Source organism: Megascapheus bottae, chromosome 19, assembly GCF_031878675.1.
Source record: "Megascapheus bottae isolate mThoBot1 chromosome 19, mThoBot2.hap1, whole genome shotgun sequence".
NCBI lineage: Eukaryota > Metazoa > Chordata > Mammalia > Rodentia > Geomyidae > Megascapheus > Megascapheus bottae.
The window spans coordinates 13,791,525-13,816,913 of NC_143527.1; the positions used below are offsets into that span (position 1 = coordinate 13,791,525).

Genomic DNA, 25,389 nt, shown 5'->3' on the forward strand with positions numbered 1-25,389 from the left:
TGGATTATATTAACCAGCATTTTTCTGCTGCTACCCACCCAGCTGCCACTCATTCTGATGGAAAATGTGAACCTGTATTTGTACCAATGTACTCCAGAGACAGCTACTACAGATAGCGCTGGATACCACCTACAGATACTACCTATGTGCTTTCTGCTCAATATTAATTTGGTTTTCTGACTGTAATTTAGAAAACTTACCATGGGCTTGACATGGCAGATTGTCTGCCCACTACTCTTAAATTCTGGTTTGGTTTTTAAAACTGTAATTCTGTTGTGTCTTTAGAATGATGGCATTTATGAGGACATCAACGTAGCTACAAGGTGAAAAGTTTTCAGTTGTTGTTTTGTGTATAGTTCCTTCATACTTTCTGTGGAAAAAGCTAAATATAGGGACCCTTAAACTGTCATTGAAGTTATACAGTGAAAATCACTTGTGTGTTGTGGTTGTTTACTGTTGCTTTCAGTTTACAGTTGTCAACAAATGGAAAGTATTTAGAAACTTTATGATTTTTTTTTAATGTGTGTAAGCAACCATGGGACCATACTTGAGTCAGAAATTTCCTTTTGTAAACTTAGGAAGAGCTGAAGTCATGACTCAAGTGTTAAGAGTGTCTGCCTCACAAGAGTAATGCCCTGAGTTCAAATTCAAATACTGCCAAAGGAAGGAAGGGAGGGAGGAAGAGAGAAAAGGAGAAAGTGAAGGAGGGAGGGAGGGAAGATTGTTTTCACGACTCTTTGGGAGACACACTAACTTCCTTCTTCACTCTTTCTGGAGGTCCAGAGCCTTCCCCAGACACCATGTTACAGAACACATTCACTTCATCTCTGAAGAGCTCATCCCCTCTCTTTAGAATCCTTGTTTATTATCCATGTATATTGCAGATACACATTTGAAGTCCACACGGAAGAGATTGCTAGCTTCCAGAAAGGCCGGGTCAATTAGGATCAGGAAAATATAAAATCAGCTCTTGTTAGAATTATACTCAGATTTTATGCAATCTAACTTTTGAACAAAATATGAACTCTTAAGGATTCTGATGAGCTTCCCCTGCTTTTTTTTTCCTGCACTATTTGCAAATCATGGTTTCCTGGACCTAAGGAGGGGAAAAAAAAAAAACCTCAAAGAGAAGGCTCAACAGGCTTCTAGGACATCAAATAGCTCATACAAAACAACATTCTGATGACTTGCATGTAAATAAATCAGAAACATATGAATTAAACTTCTCTTGAAATACATATGGGTTGAAAACAGAGAAGTGCTGGGAAAATGTGTTTTGGGTTTTGCTGAGCCCATGACATTTGAAAAATAGTATGAGACATTGAACAAACACAAAGCATGGCTTTGGCTCATCCATTCCTAATATTAGCCTCCCAGTTCAATGGCAAATCAGTTTACCATGTGCCTAAATAGGAGCCACCTTTCGTACACTCTTCCACACTTAATTGCTAGCAGTTCAAATTTTTCTCAATTAGAAGCTCAAAAATAGCATCACATTTCAAGGAAATTAAAATCTTTGCATTTTTTTTACCTAGTTGGTGCTGTTCTCATTATACTGTTTTAGAAACTGCCCCTGATCATCTCTCATTAAGAATGAACAGTCATACCGATAAGGCTCTTTTTGGTGTAACTGACATGTGTTAGAAGAAAAGACATCATTATTGAGAACTTAGCCCCTAATTCAGTATTGTTGGTTAAGCCAAAATCCCACTGCAGGTGAAATCAGCATGAAGATAGTCGTACAATGTCTTTTTATGGCCTGAGAGCCTCTGTTCTCCTGTGAGTCCTGAGCTGGAGTATAGATAGACAAAGCTCTTGCTTTCTCTCCCACATGGTTATCCAGAGTGCTAATGGTAGGGATTCTAAATCCCAGGGCAATCACACAGTGCTTCGAGCATTCTGGTCCTCTTCTTGATATCATGTTCCTCAGCATCTGCCTTTAAGAACAGTAACAGAACACAGGGAAGTTGGGAACAACAAAAATGCCAGAGCCACAGGTCTCTTCCACTGATGTTAAATCACTGGCATGCTTTTGAATGAAATCTTTTATCTTCTGTTCTTTGGACTCTACTGTCATATCACCTGAGATTATTGGTTTCAAGTTACAAAGAGGCCATAGATTGCATCTTTTTTCTTTAGAGAGAAGTTAATTTAAGTTGTTAGGGGTGGAGGGCACTTTTTAATATATCTTTCCCAAGTTTTTCACTCTGATGGTGACTAAAGACTTTACAGGATAAGATTGGGGTTTTTGTTGTTGTTTCTTTAATTTGTTTTGTTTTGTTTTGTTTTTTGGTGCTATACTAGAGTTTGAACTCAGGGCCTGGACACTGCGCCTTGTCTCTTTCACTACAAATTGATGCCCTCCATGTAAGCCACAGCTCAGATGTGTGCATGTGTATGTATGTATGTGTGTATGTGTGTGTTTAATTAGACATGAGTCTTATTTCATAGACATTCCTAACATGGGCTGACTTTGAACTGCTATCCTCTGGTCTCAGCTTCCTGACTAGCTAGGACTATTTACTAAGCAGGTTACTAAATAGCTTTAGTCACAAGAAAACAGCAGTACATGACCAAAGGTGATACATGGTCTTAATTTGCTTGTGGCTTCTGTGTTTTAAGTTGATGAATTTACAGGCATGATACTTCTCAAAGGCTAGGAATCTGCCACAGAAACTCTTAAGTGAATGAAGAAATAGTTCTCTTTTACTTTAGTTGTTTCCTTTATTTAATATTTTATTCACTGCCTACCATGTGCAAACTATTGCAATGGATACACTTTAATTCATACTCTCTGCCTCTAACATAGCCCATATTACACTAAGGAAGATAAGAACTATAAATTCATAAGAAGAAAAGTGCTGGGAATGTTTAGAAGATGAAATATATTCTATGAAGCCTTAATCTTTCTTGAAGGTTGCTGTCCACATTCCTCTTAACAGTATACTACTACTATACATTCCTGTTTGGACTTTTCGAAGGAAAGAGAGAAAAAGATTATGAACATATCAGTAATTTTTTATTATTTAGAAGAGCTAACATTCATCACAATCTAGAATAATTTTTACCCTCATTGTGGTTCTAGACAATCTGTTAATAGAAGATGCCCTAATGTGTATTTTCTTAGTCATTTATCTTCTGGTACTGGCATATATTAAGAGTCTATATCTTTCCAGTAAATATTGTAAGACTGAGAGAGATAGAGACTAAACTGTGGTCAGTTCATTGGTGATGGAGAAACAAAAGTCTCTTACTTTGTAGTATCCATGAGTGTTCAGAGTTCTTCATTGGTCCATAACTCCTGTCAAAGGAAAAAAACAAACAAATAAACAATCCACGTTCATTTACTTGATAGGATGACCATTGATTGAGAGCAGTTTTTCATTTAAGTGGAATGGCAGCTTCTACTTCAAATAATAGCTACATTATAAATTGTCCATTTTGCATCTAAAGACTAAGCCTGTGGCCTATCATCTGTCCTCCCTGCTGACTGCTAGAATATAATCTCTCTGTAGATGGTTCCTCACGAATATTTCTATGAACAGGATATTAAGTTCTAGGCTTGCTAATAAGTGCTGCTTTGGTTTTCTAGTTGCCGTTGAATGTAAATAGACTAAAAAGTAACAATCCTGAAGTGAACAATTCAGAGCATTTTTTTGTATAGTCACACAATTATGAGCACCCATCAAACACGTCTATCTTGATTCCAAAATATTTTCATTCATCCCAAAAGGAAACTTTCTATCCATCAATCTGTTCTTTTCTCTATGCACTGGTCATACATTTCATAAACCTTTACTATTAATGCCAAGCACATAGATAATGTACACATAAAAATTTTTCCAGTTTTACTGGTACCTGTTCAATTTTTATATCTATCTACTAGCTGTTTATTGACTAACAGTGGGATCTGATATTTTCGACTTACGTAAACAAAGAGCTATCTGTTTTTATGGGTATTTCTCCATGGGGAGAAGAAAAAGGAAACAATCCTTCCTTGTTTTAACTCTTGTGTATATTTGTCCCACACTGTCACCGGATACATTTTTTTTAAAGACAAGAAAGCAGGTCTGAGCCTGTGTTCCTGTGCTTGTGAAAATATTATCTCATTCATGTCTTGAGCATTGAGAATTTTAAGATTTCTCTTATCCTAATATGAAATAACCATCTGGAATTTACATTTCTATACTTTGAATATTAAAAGGTTACTTTTCTTGGAGAGAGATCAAAGAGGCGGTTTTACTATAATATCATTATGAAAGAAATTACAATTGTTTACACTGATTTATGCCTTCCTGGCTCCAGAAAACTCACTTGTTGTAGATCTTAACTGTGTATCTCTAAATTTAAAAAAAAAAAGATGAAAAAGATGCCAGGCATTTAAATATTAAAGAAAGCCTAATCAGTTATACTTTAAATGTGCCTAAGGATATGAGCTGATTATGGTCAATCACGTTTTTTTCAACAGTATAGTCTCATTTCTAGAATATTACAGTCCTTAATTGATCTCTTGCCTCTTTTGAGAATGTTGTTGAATAGCCCTCTTCCTGTAGGATAACTGTCCCTACATTTCCTGTTTTCACAAAATACTACCCACTTCAATATATATTTCTCTTTGCTTATTATATAGCTTAAATCTCTCAACTTACTGCAGTAAAAATTTTCATGTTTTGACTCTTTGTAGTTAATATACTAAAGCACTTGTCATTGTGCTAGCTCAAGGCTCTTCTCCAAGTTAAATCAGGGTAATATTACTGACTAATTTTATTTTTAAAATATACCTTGAATGTGGAGGAGGGATAGGCAATTAGAATAAGCAGCTAATAGACAGGCAGCTGATTGGACATAGATGTTGACAATTTACATACTTTTTCTTTTCATTTCAATCTGTGCCACAGAGTCATACATTTGGTAATTATTTCATGCCTTTGTTTTCAGTTGAAAGTAGTTAGAGCCATATGTTTTGACAGAAAAAAAAAAAGATAATTCGTACTTTTTTTCAGCTTTGTGAAAGGGAAAATGGGGTAATAATTTTGCAGTGTACCATGGCAGTAATTCCTATTCAGAACTCTGCCAGATTGGAAACTCGGTGTTCGTAACAAGTCTTTTGGTAAGCAGAAGATGAAGGCATCTGTTTGAAGCACCAAGTTAAGTTTGATGCTCCAAAGCTTAACTTTGCTTATTTAGAACTCTGATGATTAATAGTACTTACCATTATGAAAAGCTGACCCTAGATTCCATAGGCCACAGGCGATTTGGGAAGATATTCAGGGTCACAAGGGCAGATGTCTCTGACCTAGGGTTTGGAGTGAAAGCATCTGTGATAGACAACTCCCCCCCCACGCCCACTTCCTGGTCTCCTGCAGTCAGTCCTCTGAGAACCTGGAACCATGGGTAAACCTCCAGATACTTTTGTAATATACAAGATTAGAGGCAAGGTTAATAATCCACAGAGATTATTGCCCCAAAATGGTGTGTGTGTTTATATGTCTATCGTGTCCTGGGCTTGAACCTAGGGTCTAGGCATTGTCCCTGAGGCCATTTGCTCAGGGCTAGCACTCTGCCACTTTAACTGTAGCTCTACTTCCAGCATTTTGGTGCTTAATTGGAGATAAGAATCTCATGGACTTTCTTGCCTGGTCTTGCTTTGAACTCTGCCTGCTGAGAAGGCAAGATTACAAGCATGAGCCACCAGCTCCTGGCTCAAAATTAGTTTTTTTGAAGATAAGCCTTCATTATTTCAAACTTGTATGATAGTGACAGAATTTTTAACATCTCCCTTTATACAACTAAGTTCAAGTTCTTAAGAGTGTGTCTAAGGAAATCCATACCTCTTTGCTTTTTATATCAGTAGGTTCTCTGCAATTTTTCTTAGACCCTTATTCTCAAATTATTTATTTTGTTCCTTTAGTCTCTGTTCTTGAAAATGTAGCTTTCTGCATGTGTCTGATACAACTTTCTTTACCATCCCTCTTGCTTCTGGAAAGGATTGAGTGTGTAGGAATGTTGATTCTCTGGCTCCTCGTACTTTCTGTGTACAAACAACACTGACTAGATTGGCATTAGAAAGGTAGCAGTAGCTGATTTAGGGAGGTCATAAGGTTAGACTATGTAAAGTAATTGACATTTGTCTTTTTCACGACTTTCTTCTCTTAGAACACCTTATTCAAACTCTCATACCTTCCTTCTTCACTTTCATCCTTTCTACAGATTGATTTTGGAGATCTGATCAGAGACCTTATCACACTGACATAATAACTGCCACAAAACTATAACAGTACTTCCCAGTGATGAGGGTGATGAGAGATGAGTTAAAGTGGCTTTATGACCACAACAGTTTTCTTAACATTGCAGTCTTTTGCCCTTCCTAGTCATGTGCCCCTAATTCTGCAAAACTTCAATGAATGCATTTCCCCAATGATTCCCAAGCTTATTTCTGTTTACAAGCCATTTAAATGTCTCTCCTATTAATATTCAGCCTTCTATTTTATTTACACTAGGGTTCAAAGAGAAAATGTGGGATGGTACACTTAGACTACTGGAATGAGGACCACTAAACATAAATGCCCCCATCTTCTACAGAAAGCCCAGCTCTTTGCACATTGTCAAGTGAGATGCATTGTAATCTATTTTGGCCACAGAGCTAGGCATATGCACGCACACACACACACACACACACGCATACACACATACACACACACACACACTCACACACTCACACACTCACATATATGCCGAAACACTTTTGCAATGTTTTTTACATCCCTTTTTATTATTGAGCTTACTGTTTTTGTGACTGTCCATAGCCACACCTTCTTAGTGTTCACTAGAGAATAGAAGCAGAAATAATCAGCATTGGAATCAGCCTAAAATTAGCCTGTAGTGTATTGTCAGAGACATTGTTTTGATCAGAAGGACATACCACCTTTATTTAATTGACAATGCACTGTCCTTGGAAGCCACAGAGGTATTTTATTATTGGCAGATAGAACCAAACTATATTGGTGCTTCAGCCCATCCCAATGAAACAATAATCATCATCTCTAAAAGCAAACAATTATTGGCTAACAGAGGTGCGAAAGGTGTTGGTTATGATATATATGTGTGAAAATCATGAGTGTGGTATAAGAGTAAGATGGAAGAAATGTAGTTAAATGTAATTAAAATCTAAGATGATCAGAGTGCGGATAATTGGAAGAAATAATACAGGTTCTTAACATTGCTTTTCTACTTTGTAATGAGAATTGAGTAAACAAAAGTTGGGCAACAACGTAGGTGTTTTGAACATATTAAAGAGTTGTGATATTCTTAGCATCCACAGTTTCTTATCTGTGCCAGTCCCCAGCCTGTTCACGATGCCAACTCCCATGGGAATGAGCAACAAAAGGGATGCAACAGGAAGCAGTCAGCTTTTGCCTGGACTACGTTTTGCACAATTAAATGTTTCAAGAGATCTTTAGCCAGGTGTAACTTAATCAGTTTAAGGCACTTTCAGCTAGGGCCAAGGCACTCATGATGTTGGCAGTGGGCATTCCTGTGATACCCATGTTGAGTTGAATGTAATTGCACACATACAACATGCACTCAGTGCCAAGAACAAGAAAAACTGCAGGTGTCAAAATAAAAAGAATTCAAAGCCCAGAGGCTAGGATGCCTAGGCAAGACTACACTCAGGACACTTTGCTTTCATGCTCTAGATGGTAAGGTAGTTCTTTTTCCATCAGTTTTGTGTCCTGGTATTCAGTCATGGGTCTGGTTCTACCGTGAAGGCCCAGACTAACCCCTAGTAAGCAAGCTGTTTTGCCTCTCTTTGTTTCTGGCACTCTTAATCAAGTGCATTAATATCTGCCACTGCTTTGTATCTGTAATACCGAGAACTGATGCTTCTTTGGTAGAAGGACCTCTTTTAATATCCTCTCACCAAGATCCTTATTTGTTCTTCGCTCTAGGCAAAACAGCACTGTTCTTTTCAGGTCCCTGGTTCCTGAATGGCCAGATAGTAGTACATAAGACCCAGGACCCTGCAAAGCAGGCTTTGATAGGTTTTGGTAGCAAACTGCCTAGATGGTTCACAGCTACCAAACAATTATTGTAAAGGCTGGAAATTCTAAACTGAAACGAGACTGTTGCATGATTTTGAGTCTTAGTGTTGCCATTTCATTTGGAACATTTATGGTACTTAATCTCTCTGTGCCTCAGAGACTTTAGTTGCAAAATTGGGGTGACAATGAAACTATAAAGTTAGTGGAAAGGCAAAATGAGTATTAAATAATTTAACTGAGTGTGTGGCATCTTGAAACTAAGATGTTAGCTATTCTTTTCATTGCTGTCATTAAATCCTGCTAACTATGGCGAGGACTTGCGGTCCAGTAAGCACTTAGAACAGGTTTTGTGTATGTGATTATAATTTGGTAGGACACATTACTATAATAAATTGACTTTAAAAAGTTCTCATTGATAATTGCCTGTGTACCTCACTGAAATGGCTAAAACAAAATGGCTTGAAATTTCAAGTACTTTGATCCTGTGATGTCGGATAGGTACGATGTCACAGCAGAATGAGCCACTCACATGTCTCCTGGCAATTCTGTACCTTGGGTTTGCAATGACAACACCTGGGAAAAACTTGTAAATCTGTGAGCCACACACAAATCAAGCTTTCAATATTCCTGCTAAGTTAGTACTCGTAGCTGTTCTGTCTTAGGTTGGTTTGTGTTTTGTTTGAATCAGGTCTTTTTTTCCCTTGCCTGGTAAAGTTCTAAACATGGAAGTCTGTGACCCGCCCAGTTTTATTTAGAGTTAAAAATTTGGGGGCCGGGAGTTTGGCCTAGTAGGTAAAGTGCTTGCCTGGCATGCATGAAGACCCGGGTTCGATTCCTCGGTACCACATACATAGAAAAAAGCCGGAAGTGGTGCTGAGGCTCAAGTGGTAGAGCTCTGTCCTTGAGAAAGTCCAAGGACAGTGCTCAGGCCCTGAGCCCAAGCCCAGGACTGGCAAAAAAAATTTGATGGCAGAGGTTTGAAAGTTATATTGTAGTCAGTTACCCATATAAGAAACATAGGAGGAAATACCTTGCCTTTTGATTTGAGATAGAAAAATGTGCAAAATAGAAATTCCTGGCAATAAAGACAGTTTTTTGTTTATTGATTTGGGGTTTGGGGGTATTTTGGGGAGGGGTTGTTTATTGGTTTGGGTTTTGTTTTGTTGGGTTTTTTTCTTTTGATTTGGTCTGGTTTTGGTGTACTTTACTTTGAGAAGACACACACCAGAACTGATACAGCAGACATGGCTCAGTGTGTTTCATGTGATGGTCAGGACTGCAGCAGACTGAATACTCTTAAGAAAGGCATATAGGCTGCAATCTGCTCACCCACCCTTTCTGCCCTGCTCAGTGCCCTGCCTGCTTCTCTTGCCTCTTCCTTCTTTTAGATTCTCTTGCTATTTTCCAGTTCAGCCATTTCATCAATAAAGACACAAATAAAAAGGGAGATTGAAATTCTTATAATTTTACTTTTTAGCACAGGAAAGAAAATAGTTTAATAAGAAGAAAAATTCTCTGGCTGAAATTCAGTTACAGGATTTCGCTTCAGGTTCTATTTACTCATGAATAGATAATCAAGATTCACCTGGTCCTTGGGAGGGAGAAAAATGATGTGTGGTGTTTATAACAGAGTGTGTAGATTTCTGCTTGCAGCAATTTGCAAACGTATTCAAGGAATTCCTTTTAGGGGTAAAACGCATGCATATTCTTTTTTGTATATTTTGTTATTCAGACTAGTAGAGGTGCAAGCAGAATATTGTTTGGTTAATAAAAAATAGAGTATAAATATTATATGTATGAATATGACTGGTACATTTTCCACAAATTCGGATAGTTGGGAAGTAACCTTTGTCTTCAGAATGCTAATGTTTTAGGGAGAATGATTCTCCATAGTGTAAAGTTTTAGGGCACTTAGAACTATTTGATTAATTCCTTTAAATTTTTTCAAGTCCTTTATGTGGAATAACACCTTCATAATTTCATCAGCTTATGCATTTGAAATGTATCTGCTTACAATACATATCCCTAATATAACAAGATACTCTGGGCATTTGTATATTATAATACCCAAACATAATTCCTATGTATGTGGCAGGACAGCAGATTGGCCTTTGTCTGTCTTTAGGGAGTGAAGGGAGAGTCTTAACTTCATTAGGAAATATACCCCAACTTAATCTTGGGTACTGACAACTGTCTTTATTCCTGTAACTGCCTTTCATTTTTTTATTTGGGGTGGGGGGCGGATTTTGTATTCCCAGCTTGAGGGCAATTGAATTGCTCTACATTACTCAGCTATGCTAGCTAAATCTGCGTATTAAACTTCCTTACCATTTAGTTGCTCATTAGAATCCTTAAGTTAGGACATCAAAGAAGAGAGAATTTGGAGAGGACTAGTTGAGAAATCAGGAGTTAGGCTTTATGGAAATTCCCTTTTACTCATTTGTAAAACCAGGTAGGATACATTTGAGCTTCAAACACATGAAGCTGGGAGACAGGGCAGAGTGGGGCCAGTGAAGAAGCAGTTACATAAAAAGAAAAAGAAGCATCCACAGTAACTCTGACATAAAAAGACTTTTATAGCTAGCTGGGTTTGTGTGGCTCACACTTGTAATCCTAGCTACTCAGGGGCTGAGATCTGAGGATTGCAGTTCAAAGCCAGCCTAGGCAGGAAAGTGAGACATCTCCAAAACTAGAAAACTAGAAATGGTGCTGTGGCTAAATGTGGTAGAGCACTAGCCTTGAATGAAAAAGCTCAGAGACAGTGTCCAGGTACTGAATTTAAGCCCCGTGATGCACATAAAAAGAAAAGACTTTAATAAAAAAAAAAAGAGGAGAAAAAGAATAAAAAAGAAGAGAAGTACAGAATTTTAGTTATTAACTCTCTAACCTAATACTTTCTAATGTCTTTTCATGTTGGTCTGTTCAGCTTTCATTGTGCCATGTTTAGCTGCGAATTGTGTGTGTGAGAACCAGTAGAGGCCAAGAATAAAGTTTCTTAACTGTCCTGCATAGCCTGAAAGCTAGGTCACATTATAAAAGCTAGGTCACACCTATAATCCTAGCTACTCAGGTGGCTGAGATTGGATTCAAAGCCAGCCCAGGCACTCAAGAATCTGAGATCTAATCTCCAGTTAACCACTAGAAAATGGGAAGTGGGGCTGAGGCTCAAGGTGTAGGGCTGAAGAGCTCAAGGACAAACCCAGAGTTCAAGCCCTACAACCCCCCCCCCAAAAAAAAGAAAAAAAAAATTAACAAGTGTATCACTTGGCACAACATAAAAGCAGAGTCACAGATAGTTATTTTTTAAGGGAATTTAACTTTAAAACTAATAAATAAAACCAGATACAATATTCTGCCATGTCATAGAGCTAAAATTTTGCCCACTAGTAATATATCAAATGCTAGGGACACATAGAGTTTTCCTGTCCTAGTAACCCACCAATGGAATCCCTCTTTCCTTAAAGTAGGACTTAAATGAGCTTGTGTTACTATGACAGATGTTCTAACAGTGGGCAGCTAGCATATCCCATACAATTCCTCACAGGCAAGTGTGAGTCCATATTAGGATTGCCCAGCAGTGGAGTCCAGCATGGTCACTGTTGTCTTCATTAGCTGTGACAATCCTTCCTATGAAACAGGGATGAAACTGAGGGACAAGGAAAGAATTCCATGTGACTGATGAGCAAATTGAAATTCGGAGATACCCTACTTGATATGTCTCACAATGACTTATGGGAGCTGGTTTGGGTCTGATTTTAGAGCTGGGTTTCTTCTATTCTTCTCTCCTTCCACATCTGCCTAAGTCCTGTTCAGACACTGATCCTTCATGTACAACTTCCCGCTTGCTTTGTAGGCCAGCCAGCATTCTAATTCTAACTTGATTATGTACCACAACAACACAATGCATCTCGACTCTTCTGAGCGTAAGGTTAGCAGTGTCCTAGAGAAGTGGGCTCTACATTCAGAACAGTTGTGCTCACATCCTTCAAAAAACGCTGAAAAGCCAGAAGCATGGCTTGGTGTGGTACAGATTCAGAATCTCCCCACATCTGACTCATTGGAAGAGCCTTGCCCTGCATTTCAGACATCTATGGCACAATTTCAGCTTGCAATTTTTTATTCCTTGTGGAACATACTATGACTGTTAGGCCCAAGGCCCCAATTACATTGTTTCACTTATTCTGATACTCTTTGGAAATTATATATTCAAATAATGCTAGCAGAACGTCAGGGGTAGTAGATTAAGGAATAGAAAAGACCTACTATACAATTGAGTAGCCAGTCCCAAACCCCTTAAGGGGTCATCTTCTGCAGCTACTCCTTTCTGTCCCTCTGGCCTCCTTTCCCCTTCACAAAATACATTACTGTTACATGTATTTGGTCCACTCACAGCATACCTTATGCAATTGTGCTATCTTCAAAAGTAATAATAAACCATCTCGCAAGATGATTGTTATAAACTATCCCTTAAATACTGTTTCATATCCGTGATAGTTAAGAATATATTATCTCTATTCTTTTTTAGCCTTTTAATACAAAGAGTCTAGACTTTGATGACCAATTATGATCTCTTTCCAAAATTATTACTCAAAATGTTTTTAATATGAAAAGGTGGCATCGTCTTCCTGAGTTATATCTCCCCAGTTAATAGAACCCTCATATTAATAGCAACAAGCAGAACACTCATTTATGTGTGGTAGTTTTTCCATGCTTAATCCATGCCAAAATACTATTTTTGTTGCTGTGTATACATTGAATTCCCACAAGACTTGGCATGGCTGGCCCTGTCATTCCCATTTCTCAGGAATCTGAAAACCAGAGAGGATAAAAGAAGTAATATAGATCCAAGTCACTTAGCTAAAACTCATAGACCCAAACTGGTTTGAGCCTTTGCTTTGCTTTTTTTTTTTTTTTGCCAGTCCCGGGGCCTGAACTCAAAGCCTGAGCACTATCCTTGGGCATTCTTACAGCTAGAGCTCTTCCAGCTTTTTCTGTGTATATGGTACTAAGGAATTGAACCCAGGCAAAGCAATCTACTAGACCAAACTCCTGGCCCCGAGTTTCACCTTTCTATCATATTTCACCTTTATGAATTAAGGGTGATACCACTTACCATGCCATCTTGTATGATCTTTATGAAAATTAGAAATCATATATGGAGAATGCCAAGCACAAAATCTGTTCCACAGGAGATCCTGACAGATGGCATACTTTCAACATCTGTAAGTGAAAGTGAGAGGCCATGTTTACTAAAACTAAGGCTGTTTGGGGTCGGGGGAGTGGGGCGAAGCACAGAGGGCATTCTCCCTTCCCTTGTTTTGCTGGTGTGTATGCTGGCTTGACTTTCTCTTTCTGAACAGGCAGATGTTCTTTTTAAAGAACTTACAATACTGTCACTTCTTTGAACTTCATAGACAGGATAGTTGGGAAGGCCAAATGAAACAGCTGATGGACCATAGAAAGAATTTCAAATTACATGTTAAATGTGTGAAATGAAAACTTTTTTTAACTTTTATCAGCTCAAAGTCTAGTATTATCTAGAGAGCTCTGTTAAATTCATTTATGTATCATATAGTAGTGCTAACTTTGAGTATGAAATTCATTGCACAATTTGTTTTCAATGAAGCTTTTACTTAACAAACAGTTCAGTAAAAGAGCTCTGACCTACAAGCCTCTGCCAATATTCTTCATTTCCATTTTGTCAACAAAATTTCACATTTCTTTAGTTACTATTGGGGGAAGAATGGGAAGGCTAATACATTGTTACCTTGATCTAAGCCACCATTCTGGAAAATAATTTAAATACTGATTTTGTTTGTTTGCCATTCAGTTTTCCTTACGTTGGGTTCTTGGGGGCATCACTTAAATACTTGTCCTGTAGTTTGGGGGTTTTATTTCAAATTTCAAATGAGACCAATTTTGTTAATTAAAAACAATTCAATTCTATTAGTAATTGTTCTACATCCCTAGAATAATAATGATAAAAATTAACTTGATGCAAGACTTTCTTATTGGATTTAATATCATTATTAAAAACCAAAAACAGTAAATGTAGACTGAAGTGAAAACATTGTAATCACTGTTATCTTAATACTTCTGCTGACAGATTAAAACAAAACATCAAATGAGGAAAATCAAAGAACAAAGGATGTTTATGTATGTCAAGCCGGGCATGAGTCCTGAGCTATGACGATTTTTAAACCTTCATTAAAATATTGAGTGCTGAGCTGGGTTACAGCTCAGTAGTAAGGGCACTAGTGTGGCTTGTGTGAAGTCTGCAGTGTGGTCCCATACTACAGTCAACCAATGAGTAGAAATGGGAGATGGAACTACATAATTTCATTGCTCCCTTCTATTTTTAAAAAGTGTAGTTCTATGCAATGTTTACAACAACAAAACTGTAGAGATACTACCTCTAAAATCATTTTGAGGTGAGAAAAGTGAAGCATGCAAAGGGGAAAATAGATAACATTGTCCATGATATGTGAATTGCTATCTAAACAAATGCATAAGCTATACAGTAATTTCCTTTTAAGAAAACTGTGGACAGTGCTCAATTTCCTATTTACAGTGCTCTTCATCTTTATATAATGAACCTTTGATTGGCTACCAGACCTGAAAACAAATTGCATAGTTAATGCCCTAAAAACTTTCAACCCTGTAGATAGTTCTTTCCCTGTAGTCAGTATTTGTGAGTTTGGGAGAAGTAATCTTATCCCTGGACAGTTCACTGTGTAATTGTTGATTCCTAAGTCATAATTCTCAATCAAATTAGGTCTCACCTCAAAACTGTTAAGTAATTCTTCCAAAAATAGAAAAAGAATGAACCTTATTTTATGTCATACTAATACTATGCATATTTAAATGTATTTGAGTAGAATGTTTAATAAAATATTCAAGTTGAATGTTTAATTAAAATTCAGCGACATAGGCACTTAAAGGAATTGATTTCATTTATTTTAAAACATAAAGTAACTTTGTAACTTTGTAACTTTCTCCACATTCCTGGAATGTGGCGAAAATATACTAATAGTTCACTGGCCAGATGCATCCCTGAGCGAATTGCATATGGTTGTGTTATAACTGTGTTATGCTCATTCTGTCACTAATGAAGGTAGTCTGCTTTTCCATCTCCCTTTTTCCTATAAGGTGATATTATATTCACCTTTGTGACCTTCTCTTGACTTTCCCTAAGTACATTTAGTAGTTATTCCCTACCATTTTGTTCATTGTACAGTTCTCATGAAAAATATTGAAATTTTCTTGACAGGAACTTACTTAATGGTTGATTTGTTCTTAGATTTCTGCCCTCGCATTTCATTCTTTTGTTCTTGAATGATACCCCTTATTTTTACCCCTTATTGTAAATCCTGTGGAAATAAAAGCAAATTGTTTTTTATGTATTTAAAATGTAAAGAAATTACAAAATAAAATTCTGTGAAATACAGGACTCTAAAAAAAATTCTCTACAACAATGAGGAAGAGCTTGCTTGTTTTCCAAAGTGTGAGTGGGTCTTTCAGATTTGTTTTCTCTGCTTCATCTCCAGGACCCCCCATTTTCAAGGGCATTTCCACAGCGTTTACTTGATATATGGATGCGTATGCGTATTTTCCTTCATCTGTCTCCCTGGACCTATCCTTTGTGAAATCCTAAATCTTATATTAACATTTAGTTGGTGATTTGGGGAAGGGGGTCGGGGGTGATATATAATTTTTCTTAGGGTGTAATGTTTGATGTATAAAAATCTATGGAAGTTATTTTTCTGATAACCCTGCCTTCGCCTTTTTATTGGTGAGTTTCTTTTTCTTTTGCTGTGACCTGTGAATATCACTGTAGGCTCGCTGCCAATTTTGGGAGCGGCTGCCTGCTGCAAAATGGAGTCAGGAAGGTATCCATTTTCATCAGGAGGATGAGTGTTGCAGTCTTTCCGACCATCTGGAGGGAGGAACTTTTAGAGCAAAAGAAAATGGGGATTAAAAAAAAGATTATTTAGCAGAAGAGGCAAGGGGAAAAACCAATTAAAGTTAAACTATACCTTATGAATTTATGCTTTTCTACTAGGCTGTCCTATTCCAAGGCAACATAAACAAGAAAATATAGAGGCTATTTTTATAAGGAAATTATTCCCTAAGTCTTAAGAGTATTAGTAAACAAATGTAAGTAAATTAGATTTTGGCACACTTTTTAAGTTTATTGTGCACACAAATATAATAAGCACTAAAAAAGAGAGACCCCCTGTTTCTGTGTATACAATGGCTGTTGGTGGTCTTCTGTGGAGTCGGACTTTTAATGGCCTTTTTCAGACCTCTCTGCCGACACTCTGGGAATTTAATAGTTGAGATATATTTATCACTTTTCTGTGGTGTGGATGGTTTGTGTTTCTGTTTTTCATTCTTGCCCTCCCTCCTTCCTTCCTCTTTTCTGCTTTCCTTCTCTCTCCCCCACATTTCTCCCTGAAAGTGAAATTTGTAATTGGCAGCTTGAGTTTTGACTGCCTTTTGGGAAAAGCTTGGTGTATGTCTTTCTGTTTTTACCTTGCCCATGCTCGTGAGCCATCTGTGTTTAAAAAAGAAAAGGAGTGCTTAGACTCAGGATTACCCTGGGGGTATTACATAGCATATTTACACCTAGAGATGATTTGCAGCATTTCTTGCCTGTGACTGGAAAATCTCATACCTGCTTATTTTCTGTTCATACAAATACACTGACCTTTTTCATTTTGCTGCATTCCACAGGGGCAGTGTTTAAGGGGCAGTGGATAAGGGAGAAGATTGTGAACCACTTAATGGATGTGAAGGGGCTTTGGTCAATGCAGAAAGCAAAATTCATGTGGTTCTTCTTCCTCAGGTCTACGCTCCTTCAGCAAGCACTGCCGACTACAACAGGGACTCGCCAGGCTACCCATCCTCCAAACCAGCAGCCAGCACTTTCCCTAGCTCCTTCTTCATGCAAGGTAAGGCACCCCATTGCCTGCAGAGAAGTTGGTGGCTTCTTCTCCAGTCATATATGGGACAAAAGAAATGGGCTACTAGGTATGCAGGATCATGCAGGAATTGCAATTTTTAAGAATTTAAATTCCTTACAAATTACTGAATTTAACTTTACTAAGGACTCCCTTCTTGAAAATCCAAGCCCCTTGAGCAGTGATGAGTTAAATGTTAAATTGTTGGACATCAGTGGCTTAGACTTGTAATCCTAGCCACTGAAGAGGCTGAGATCTTCAGGATCATAGTTTGAAAGGCAGCCTGGAGAGAAAAGACCACCAGACTCCCATTTCTCAAATAACCAACCAAAAAGCAAACCTTAGAAGCATGACTCAAGTGGGAGAGTCATGAACAAATAAACCCAGCAACCACAAAAGGGGATGGGAAGGGGGAATACACACAGAAAAACATGAGAAACGTGATTCACTCCATCTGCTTCAGGTGGACCTGATGCTGCCATGGTCTTCTAAGACTGGCCACTTTGACAACTCTTCACCATCCTTCAATATGTTTTAGATGTGCCTGATTTAGCTACAAGAGAATACATTATCCTTAGGCCTGACTTTATGTAAAATTTGCAGCCACTTATACAAGGGCACTTTTTCAGATGAAATGTCCTGTGAGAAAATTAGAATATTTCACAGCAAAAGCTTACTCCCAACATTGTAACTGATAGAAGATCAAAGGCCCAGATGGTTTTTGTTGTTTTGTTTTGTTTATGCTTTGGTCCTTTTTGAAAGGGGATGGCAATATTGAAAATTTCCTCTTCATGGTAGATAATTTATATGTTCTTATCATTGTTCATTAAAAGCAGATAGGTATGCGTCCCCAGTATTAGTACATAATTTCCACTAGTGACATAGCTCCTTCAAGCGGGTGTTCAAAATCATAGCAGTTATCTGAACAATGGGCTGTGGCCAGCATGCAGCTGAGAGTTCCCTGACTGCCATATCTGTGACCCTAATCTTGAAAATGATATGATCTTGTTGACACATCAACCATGAATTTAGCTGGAGAGTTTATGAAGAATCCCTTTGTGCAGAGCTTATAACTCTGCTTGGGTGTGCAAATATTTGAGTGTCTCAGGACCTCCTGTTTTATGCCACTCTAAGAAAGAAGAGGATATTTAGTGCAGAAACACCAACAGCACCCTGGTATCTTGGAATCCAGTAGACATACTCGAAATGGTTCTGATGCAAAGGAATTTATCTTCTTTCTCTTTCAAATGTTAGCTCTCTTAGGTTGTTAGTTGATTTGTGAAATTCCAGAGGGGAAAGAAATATCGTTAAATCAAGTCACATGGGTGCCAGAGGAATAGAGAGCTGTTGTTCCACACATAATGGAGTTCATATTCATAGAGATCCTGTATCCTTGCAGCTGTCCTAGGTGGAACTGTCCCAGGGACACAGTGACTAGTCACTTGATTGACTTCTGTGCATGGCAACAGACTTACCATCCTCAGCTATGACCAATAGATGGAAGGAGTGACATTTGACCAAGATGCATTGTTAGTTTATGAGAATAAGTTGACAAAGTTGAATTGAGACCCCCCCGCACAACTACAGATAGTAAAATACATAAACAAGTAGAATGTTTAAAAAGGAATAGTAGTTTCCTTGATGTTCACTACACTCTTTCATCAGCGGTGGGAAAAATTACCTTACAGGCACTTACAGATGTTGTCAACTCAAGATTTCATCATTCAAACCAGATTTTTATCCAGAATTGAATGATAAAATTTTTTTCTGTCTTCTTGAGAAAAGGTGGCTGACTTGACCGGTGCAGGGTACATGGGAACCCATGTAGGTTAAAGCAATGAAGTCTTTCTATAGCAGATCACAGTATATCAGAATATAGGTTACAAATTTTCTTTACTATATATGAATACTCAGATACAGGGAATAAATTGAGTTGACATATGTAATGAGTACAATTAATTTGCACACGCCTAATTCTGTTCTTTCAGAACAACAGTATGCCAAGATCATGAGATGTGATAAATATTAATTTACTGTGAAAAGTATAATTTATGTAAAATATATACTTTTATGAGTCTGCATCAAGTAGAATGTTCTGCGTTAGCAATCCTAATGTTTGCCCCTCTGTGTATCATGTGGTTCACATGATTCTGGAGTATCTTATGTGATGACATATTTTCTTGTGTTGTCAAATGTGCCATGTATTTAAACAGTATTCTTGAATGTCGTATTTGATCTACGGTGATACTTCTTTAACTTTAGGACTAAATCTCAGTATAACATTTTTTAAAGATTCTCTGAGCTGGGTGTGATCTTTCACTCCTGTAATCCCAGCCACTCAGGAGTTGAATATAAAGAGGTCTGCAATGTGAGGCCAGAATGAACAAAAAGTTAGCAAGATCCCATCTCACTGAACAAGTCAGTTATGGTGCCACACATCTTTGTTTCCAGCTGCACAAGAAGTATAGATAGGGGAATTACAGGCCCAAATTTACTCTGGACAAAAGTATGAAACCTATTCAAAAACTAAGGAAAGCATTAAGGACAGGGCTTTATCTTCACTTGGGAGAGCATCTGTCTAGCACACATAAGGCCCTGAGTTTACACCTCAGTGCTACAAAAAAAAAAGAAAGAAAAAAAATCCTGTGTTTACTCGATAAACACAGCACAGTGACATCTCTCTCACCATTGTCCTTCAATAGGGCATGCCTCATGCCCAGGAAATTTGATTCTTGAAAGAATATTCAGTTACAAAAGAGATTTGGAGATTGCCGGGAGCATATTTAAACTAAAGTTTCCTCTTTTTAACTTTGATGTCCATCTCCTACATAAAACTCTGATGGGGGGGCTGGGAGTTTGGCCTAGTGGTTAAAGTGCTTGCCTAGCATGCATGAAGACCTGGGTTCGATTCCTCGGCACCACATACATAGAAAAAAAGCCAGAAGTGGTGCTGAGGCTCAAGTGGTAGAGCTCTAGCCTTGAGAAAGTCCAAGGACAGTGCTCAGGCCCTGAGCTCAAGCCCAGGACTGGTAAAAAAAAAAAAAAAAAAAATGATGGATGCTGTCAGATTCACAGACATGCCTTTGTTCTCTTGATTCTTTGCAGTCTCTGTTCCCTACATACCATAATTCTGACATTAATTCTATATATTATGTATGTGACAAATATGAAACCTCTGAGTTGGGTTTTTCCCCCCTCATTATTTATTTTGTCACGTGCCTTTAGAATCCTGTAAACTTACCAACTCTGTAATGTCTGAGCATATTTTGGTTTTACCCCAGAGTTTGAGAACCACTTAAATTTTTAGTTGGTTTTCATGAAAGTAAGGGTCCAGGACTTGTAAGAAAGGTTCCATTTCATATCCATTACCTTGGTGTTATATGATATCATTCCATGAAGCTGCATGCACCGTTCTTTTAGAGTTGAGTTTTTACTAAGAACACTGACTTTGTTAAACATTTCCATTTGTTTGACAATACAAGAAAGCCACGTGGGGAAAAAAAGTAATGATGACTGTCTTCTGATGTAATCAGTTAGCTGACACAAAGATGGATTTACAACAGGCCGATAGATATATCTATATCTATCTGTCTATCTATCTATATATATACATATATGAAAACCCACTATTTCTGTAAGGCAAGGCTGAGAGCCTTAGAGAAGTCATGGTTGTCTTTGTCCTTTCCAGATGGCCATCACAGCAGTGACCCTTGGAGCTCCTCCAGTGGGATGAATCAGCCTGGCTACGGGGGAATGTTGGGCAATTCTTCTCACATTCCGCAGTCTAGCAGCTACTGTAGCCTGCATCCACATGAACGTTTGGTAAGTCAGACTTAGAAGAGAATGGAGCTGAGCATGGCTAACTTAGGAAATCTCTTTATCTGTCCTCCAGCACTCAGACACAAGGACTCCTCTGCAAGCAAGTATAAAAATAGGATGCACCCATTACCCTTAGAGTTGTGTTATTTCTGTGATCAAAGACACAGATGAGTCAGATCATCTTGTAAACCTTCTAGAACTTTTTTTTGTGATTGTTCTTTGGTTTATTGTGTTTGGGTCTGTTCTTTTCTTTCTCATGATGTCAGCTTCCTTTGCTGTAGACACATACACACTGCGTTTGAGTTGCAAGATTTTTAAGTATGACAGCTCTTTGTCCTGTGGGGTTTCTTTTCTCCCTCCACCCTATTTTCTATCTGAATTATTAAAGGATGTACTTTGGAGAGCAGACTGAGAGGAGGCTAGGAAAGTAGGTTAAATGCATCACACATGAGTATTTCCATGTCACTGAGACCTCTGGAACCCACTTGAAAAGAAAAGTTAATGTTTTCTACACACTCTTGGTAGTACCAGCTACCTGAGGTTCCACATGGATCCTGTTTTTTATTACTATTTTTATTTGAAGATCTTCAATCAGAGGGGATACAGTTATATAAGTCAGCAAAGAGGACGTTTCCTTTTGGACAAAATCACCTCTTCCCTTGCTCCCTCCCAGTTTTTCCTCCCTTCCCACCCACAAATTTTCAACACAGTTGAAACAACTCTTGTTGTTGTTGTTGTTATTTTGTATTTTAACCTTATCTCCCTCCATTTATCCCAATCTCCTCCTTATACTATGAAAACCAACGGACTCTTAAAATGTCACCTTTCATTGGTAAAGATGTTCCCAATTTCCATTCATCCTGCTCTGTTTCTTTGTCATAGTGGAGCTCAGTTTTTTAATTAAAAATGGCTCCAGTCCAGAATCTGTGCATGCAAGGTCTGTCATTGACTGGAGGGAAAAGTCTAGGTCATGAGTTGGCTTTGGAGTGCAGGTTGCATGGGACCCAAGTACACTGTGAAATAACAGCAGAAACACACACACACACATGCCCCAAATCAGGCAAATGCAAAAGGGCCCACTCTGTCCCATGGTCCATAATACAAATTATATTCACTACATCTTAGAGTTTTCTGTTTCTTCTTGTATCCATACTTGATTTGTCATCTGTTCTAATGAACAATTCTTCCCGGCTTTCTATATCCTTTCTTCTTGTCTTCTCAAGCCTATTAGACATAACTGTGAAAACCAAAAAAATTCCAGATACATCTGTCCTCTGGAGAGAGAATGTACATGGCTCATTAGTTGCACTCTCCCTCTCAAATGAGGGAATTCTGGGAATCAATCATAAACTTCCTCAAATTTTAGCACACTTTCAAGCAATAGCAAGTGCCTGATTTCTAATCTTCCTTTCTCATTCCTCTTGCTTGGAGATATTAGAATGAAGGCTTGGAGGAATATCAGCTTTCATTATGCTGAATTCTCTTTTGGGCGACAGTTTGCTCCTCTGCCATCATATTCCACTTGTCTAGTAACTCATGACCAAAACTAGGAGAGGGATTACAAATGGAAATTTAGGAGATACGCTACTATGTTGGAATTTAAGTACTTCAAAGTGTAGTTCACTATTCCAAGAGATGTTTGATTTTTCTTTTGTCCTATATTTTTGTCTTTTCCTATCATGACATAGAATTTCACATTACAGGATTTGATTTTATCGCCATTAACTGGATAAGTAAATCTGTAAAATGTGTCAGTTGCACAAAAAGTGTAGTTTCCAGCTGGAACCCAACTACATTCTCTTTAGAAAAAGTTTTAACAAACCCTATTACTAACCAAGGAGAAAAGATCATTTTGAGGAAATTAACACAGTATGCTACATGAGATGCTGTTTATCAAACATCAATAATCCTCATATGATAGATAAGCAAATTTCAGAAATTAGGGTTCTGTTTTAAAGGGTAAATAAATAAGTATCCCAATAGTTTTCCTACTGAGAAAAAGCTATTGAATTATTACAGCGAGGTATTGTAATTTCGCCATATGAAAATATCTCACTGAAGTGACATTGAAGAATCTGATACTGGTTTAGAATAATATGAATATGTAGTAACAGTCAGTTTCATTTGAAGTAATGGGAGTTCCTTAGCATATGAATTGGCCACTACTTAACAAAGTGTTGAGAGAATGGAAGGATCTTTCCCTGGGTTATTTTGAGTACAATTTGACCATGTTAGTATTATCTCTAAAGGTAAAAGTTTTTTTTAGAAACATTATCACCTTATCAGTTTATTCTTTTGTTATAATAGAGCACATAATAGTAAAGCTTAAAATCTACATATTTCAATAGCACAGTCAAGTCACTAGTTTAAATCTTTAAATCCCCTTCGCATTCCAGCCTCTACAGCAGAATCCCTCCACTAATCACTGCTTTCTGGAGATACACACACAAAATCACTCAGATGAATGAGGTTTGTGGATAAGCTTTGGAATGGGTTGTTGTGGAAGATTTGAGTTTGGCATGACTTGGAAGAGTTCTTTTGAAAAGTAGGATAGGGGCCAGGAGTTTAGCCTAGTGGTAGAATTTGCCTAGCATGCACGAAGACCCAGGTTCAATTCTTCGGTAACACATACATAACAGAAATGGTGCTGTGGCTCAAGTGGTAGAGCTCTGGCCTTGAAAAAGCCCAAGGACAGTGCCCAGGCCCTGAGTTCAAGGCCCAGAACTGGCAAAAAATAAAATGAAAAGTAGGATAGAGTCCTCACTGTTGGGCATGATTTAGGCATGGTCTTTTCTACTGAAAAGTAGCTGAAATTGTAATATAAAAGTAAGTTCTATAGTCTTTTGTTACCACAATACTTCTCAATTGATACGAATTGGCAGTGTCTAGAGGTATTTTGTTATGATAATGGAAAATGCCTCTGGAATCTTCTGCAAAGAGTCCCTGTGCAAAGAAGTACTTCACATAGCACTCATTTGTGTCAAAACTGCAAAATCTTACCTTAATCCAATATAGGATTTTATTCTTAGTTTGTGCCTCCATTATTAATCATTAAATGTTCAATTTATAGGTCAAAAATAGTCACCCAGGGTAAGGAGTTTGTCCCAATGGTAGAAGGCTTGCCTAGCATGCACGAAGACCTTGGTTCGATTCCTTGGTACCACATACATAGAAAAAAAAATGCTGGAAATGGTGCTATAGCTCAAGTGGGAGAGTTCTAACCTTGAGAAAGCCCAAAGACAATGATCAGGCCCTGAGTTCAAGCCCAGGACTGGCAAAAAACAAAAACAAAAGCAAAAGCAAAAAACAAGTTATCCATGCAGACATGTGCAGCAGTGACTTGCCCTCTCTATAGACTAAAGACATTATTGTTGAGTTTCACAGAAAGAAATACATCAAGCATGGGCATGGAATGCCACAGCAGTTGTTTTGTCACCTTCTCCATGTGACTTTGTGTAGTAAGTGGGACAGATAGTGATCACCGGAGGATGAGACTTTCAGTTGATCCCTCATTCCTCCAAAGAGGGATTATTTGCATATCACTAATGTTTTCTCGGGTGTATTATTTTTCTAATATCTGGGTGACAGTGGTTTTCAAGATACCTTTTGCTGGAAAGTAATCTAGTTATAATCTTACTAATTTCCTTCAGCATCTAATTTTCTAAGAATCTCTAAAATCTGATTTAATGTAGATTGCAGCAGGTCCTCATTAGAATCTGTACGTATTAATTTTTCTTGTATTTTCAATAGTTAATCTTTTGTATGCTATCTCCTAAATTATTGCTCATTTTACATAAAGTTTTTAACCTTTTAGGTGATTTTTTTATAGTTCTAGTTGATGTATAATTTGTCTGTTCTACAAAAATATTAATACTTTGAAAGTATGAAAGGTATTTTTATGCACCTTAAATGGTTTAACTGCAAGATTGTCACTTTTTCAATGAAGGAGTTTAATTGAACTGTTGGAGGAATTTAGAGGCATTTTCAAAGGTATGCATATGTCCTTGGCTGACCCAACTCTGACATGTCGGTTCATTCTCCATTCAGTTGTCTGTCAGATGATTCATATTTCAAGTCAATGTCTATTAAGCTCTGATAATGAGCCTATAGTGTCATTGCATGTCACTACTCACCACAGATTGTGATATACAGAAGTCAACTCCTTTCCGTCCCCCTGAAGAGGTCACAAGTCCAGATAGAAATGGCCTTGAAAGGGCCAAAACATAGCAGTATTAATAATTCCATGCAGGACAAGCATTCACTAGGGACTTGAAGAAATCAATCATGGAAGGGTATCATATATCCAGGAAGAGACAACACTCAATGTGGTTGTCACAAAACTAATAAGAAAGCACCAACAAACCAGTTCTACTCTTTGTATCATTGCCTTCCATCTGTAATTTGAAATTAATTACTAGGAAGACTATCTCCAGCTACGGGTTTTTTATATCATCATTGATATACAAAGTCAATGAAGAAAATTTCATTTTGAATGTTATCCTTTCATGTGTCTGTAATATGTCTAGTACTGATAAGAGCAACTTCTAAAGCAACTTCTTACCTTT

At 37.7% G+C, this 25,389-nt stretch overlaps 1 protein-coding gene across 15 annotated transcripts in view; it reads left to right on the forward strand.

Moving 5' to 3' along the window:
• Positions 1–25,389, forward strand: part of Tcf4 (transcription factor 4) — a 343,820-nt gene that overhangs the window by 273,049 nt on the left and 45,382 nt on the right. For all 15 annotated transcript variants that reach the window (XM_090353043.1, XM_090353046.1, XM_090353045.1 and 12 more), the window contains 2 exons: positions 16,891–16,996; positions 20,694–20,827. In XM_090353043.1, coding sequence (XP_090209169.1) covers positions 16,891–16,996; positions 20,694–20,827 — 240 coding nt within the window. The remainder of the gene's footprint in view (positions 1–16,890; positions 16,997–20,693; positions 20,828–25,389) is intronic.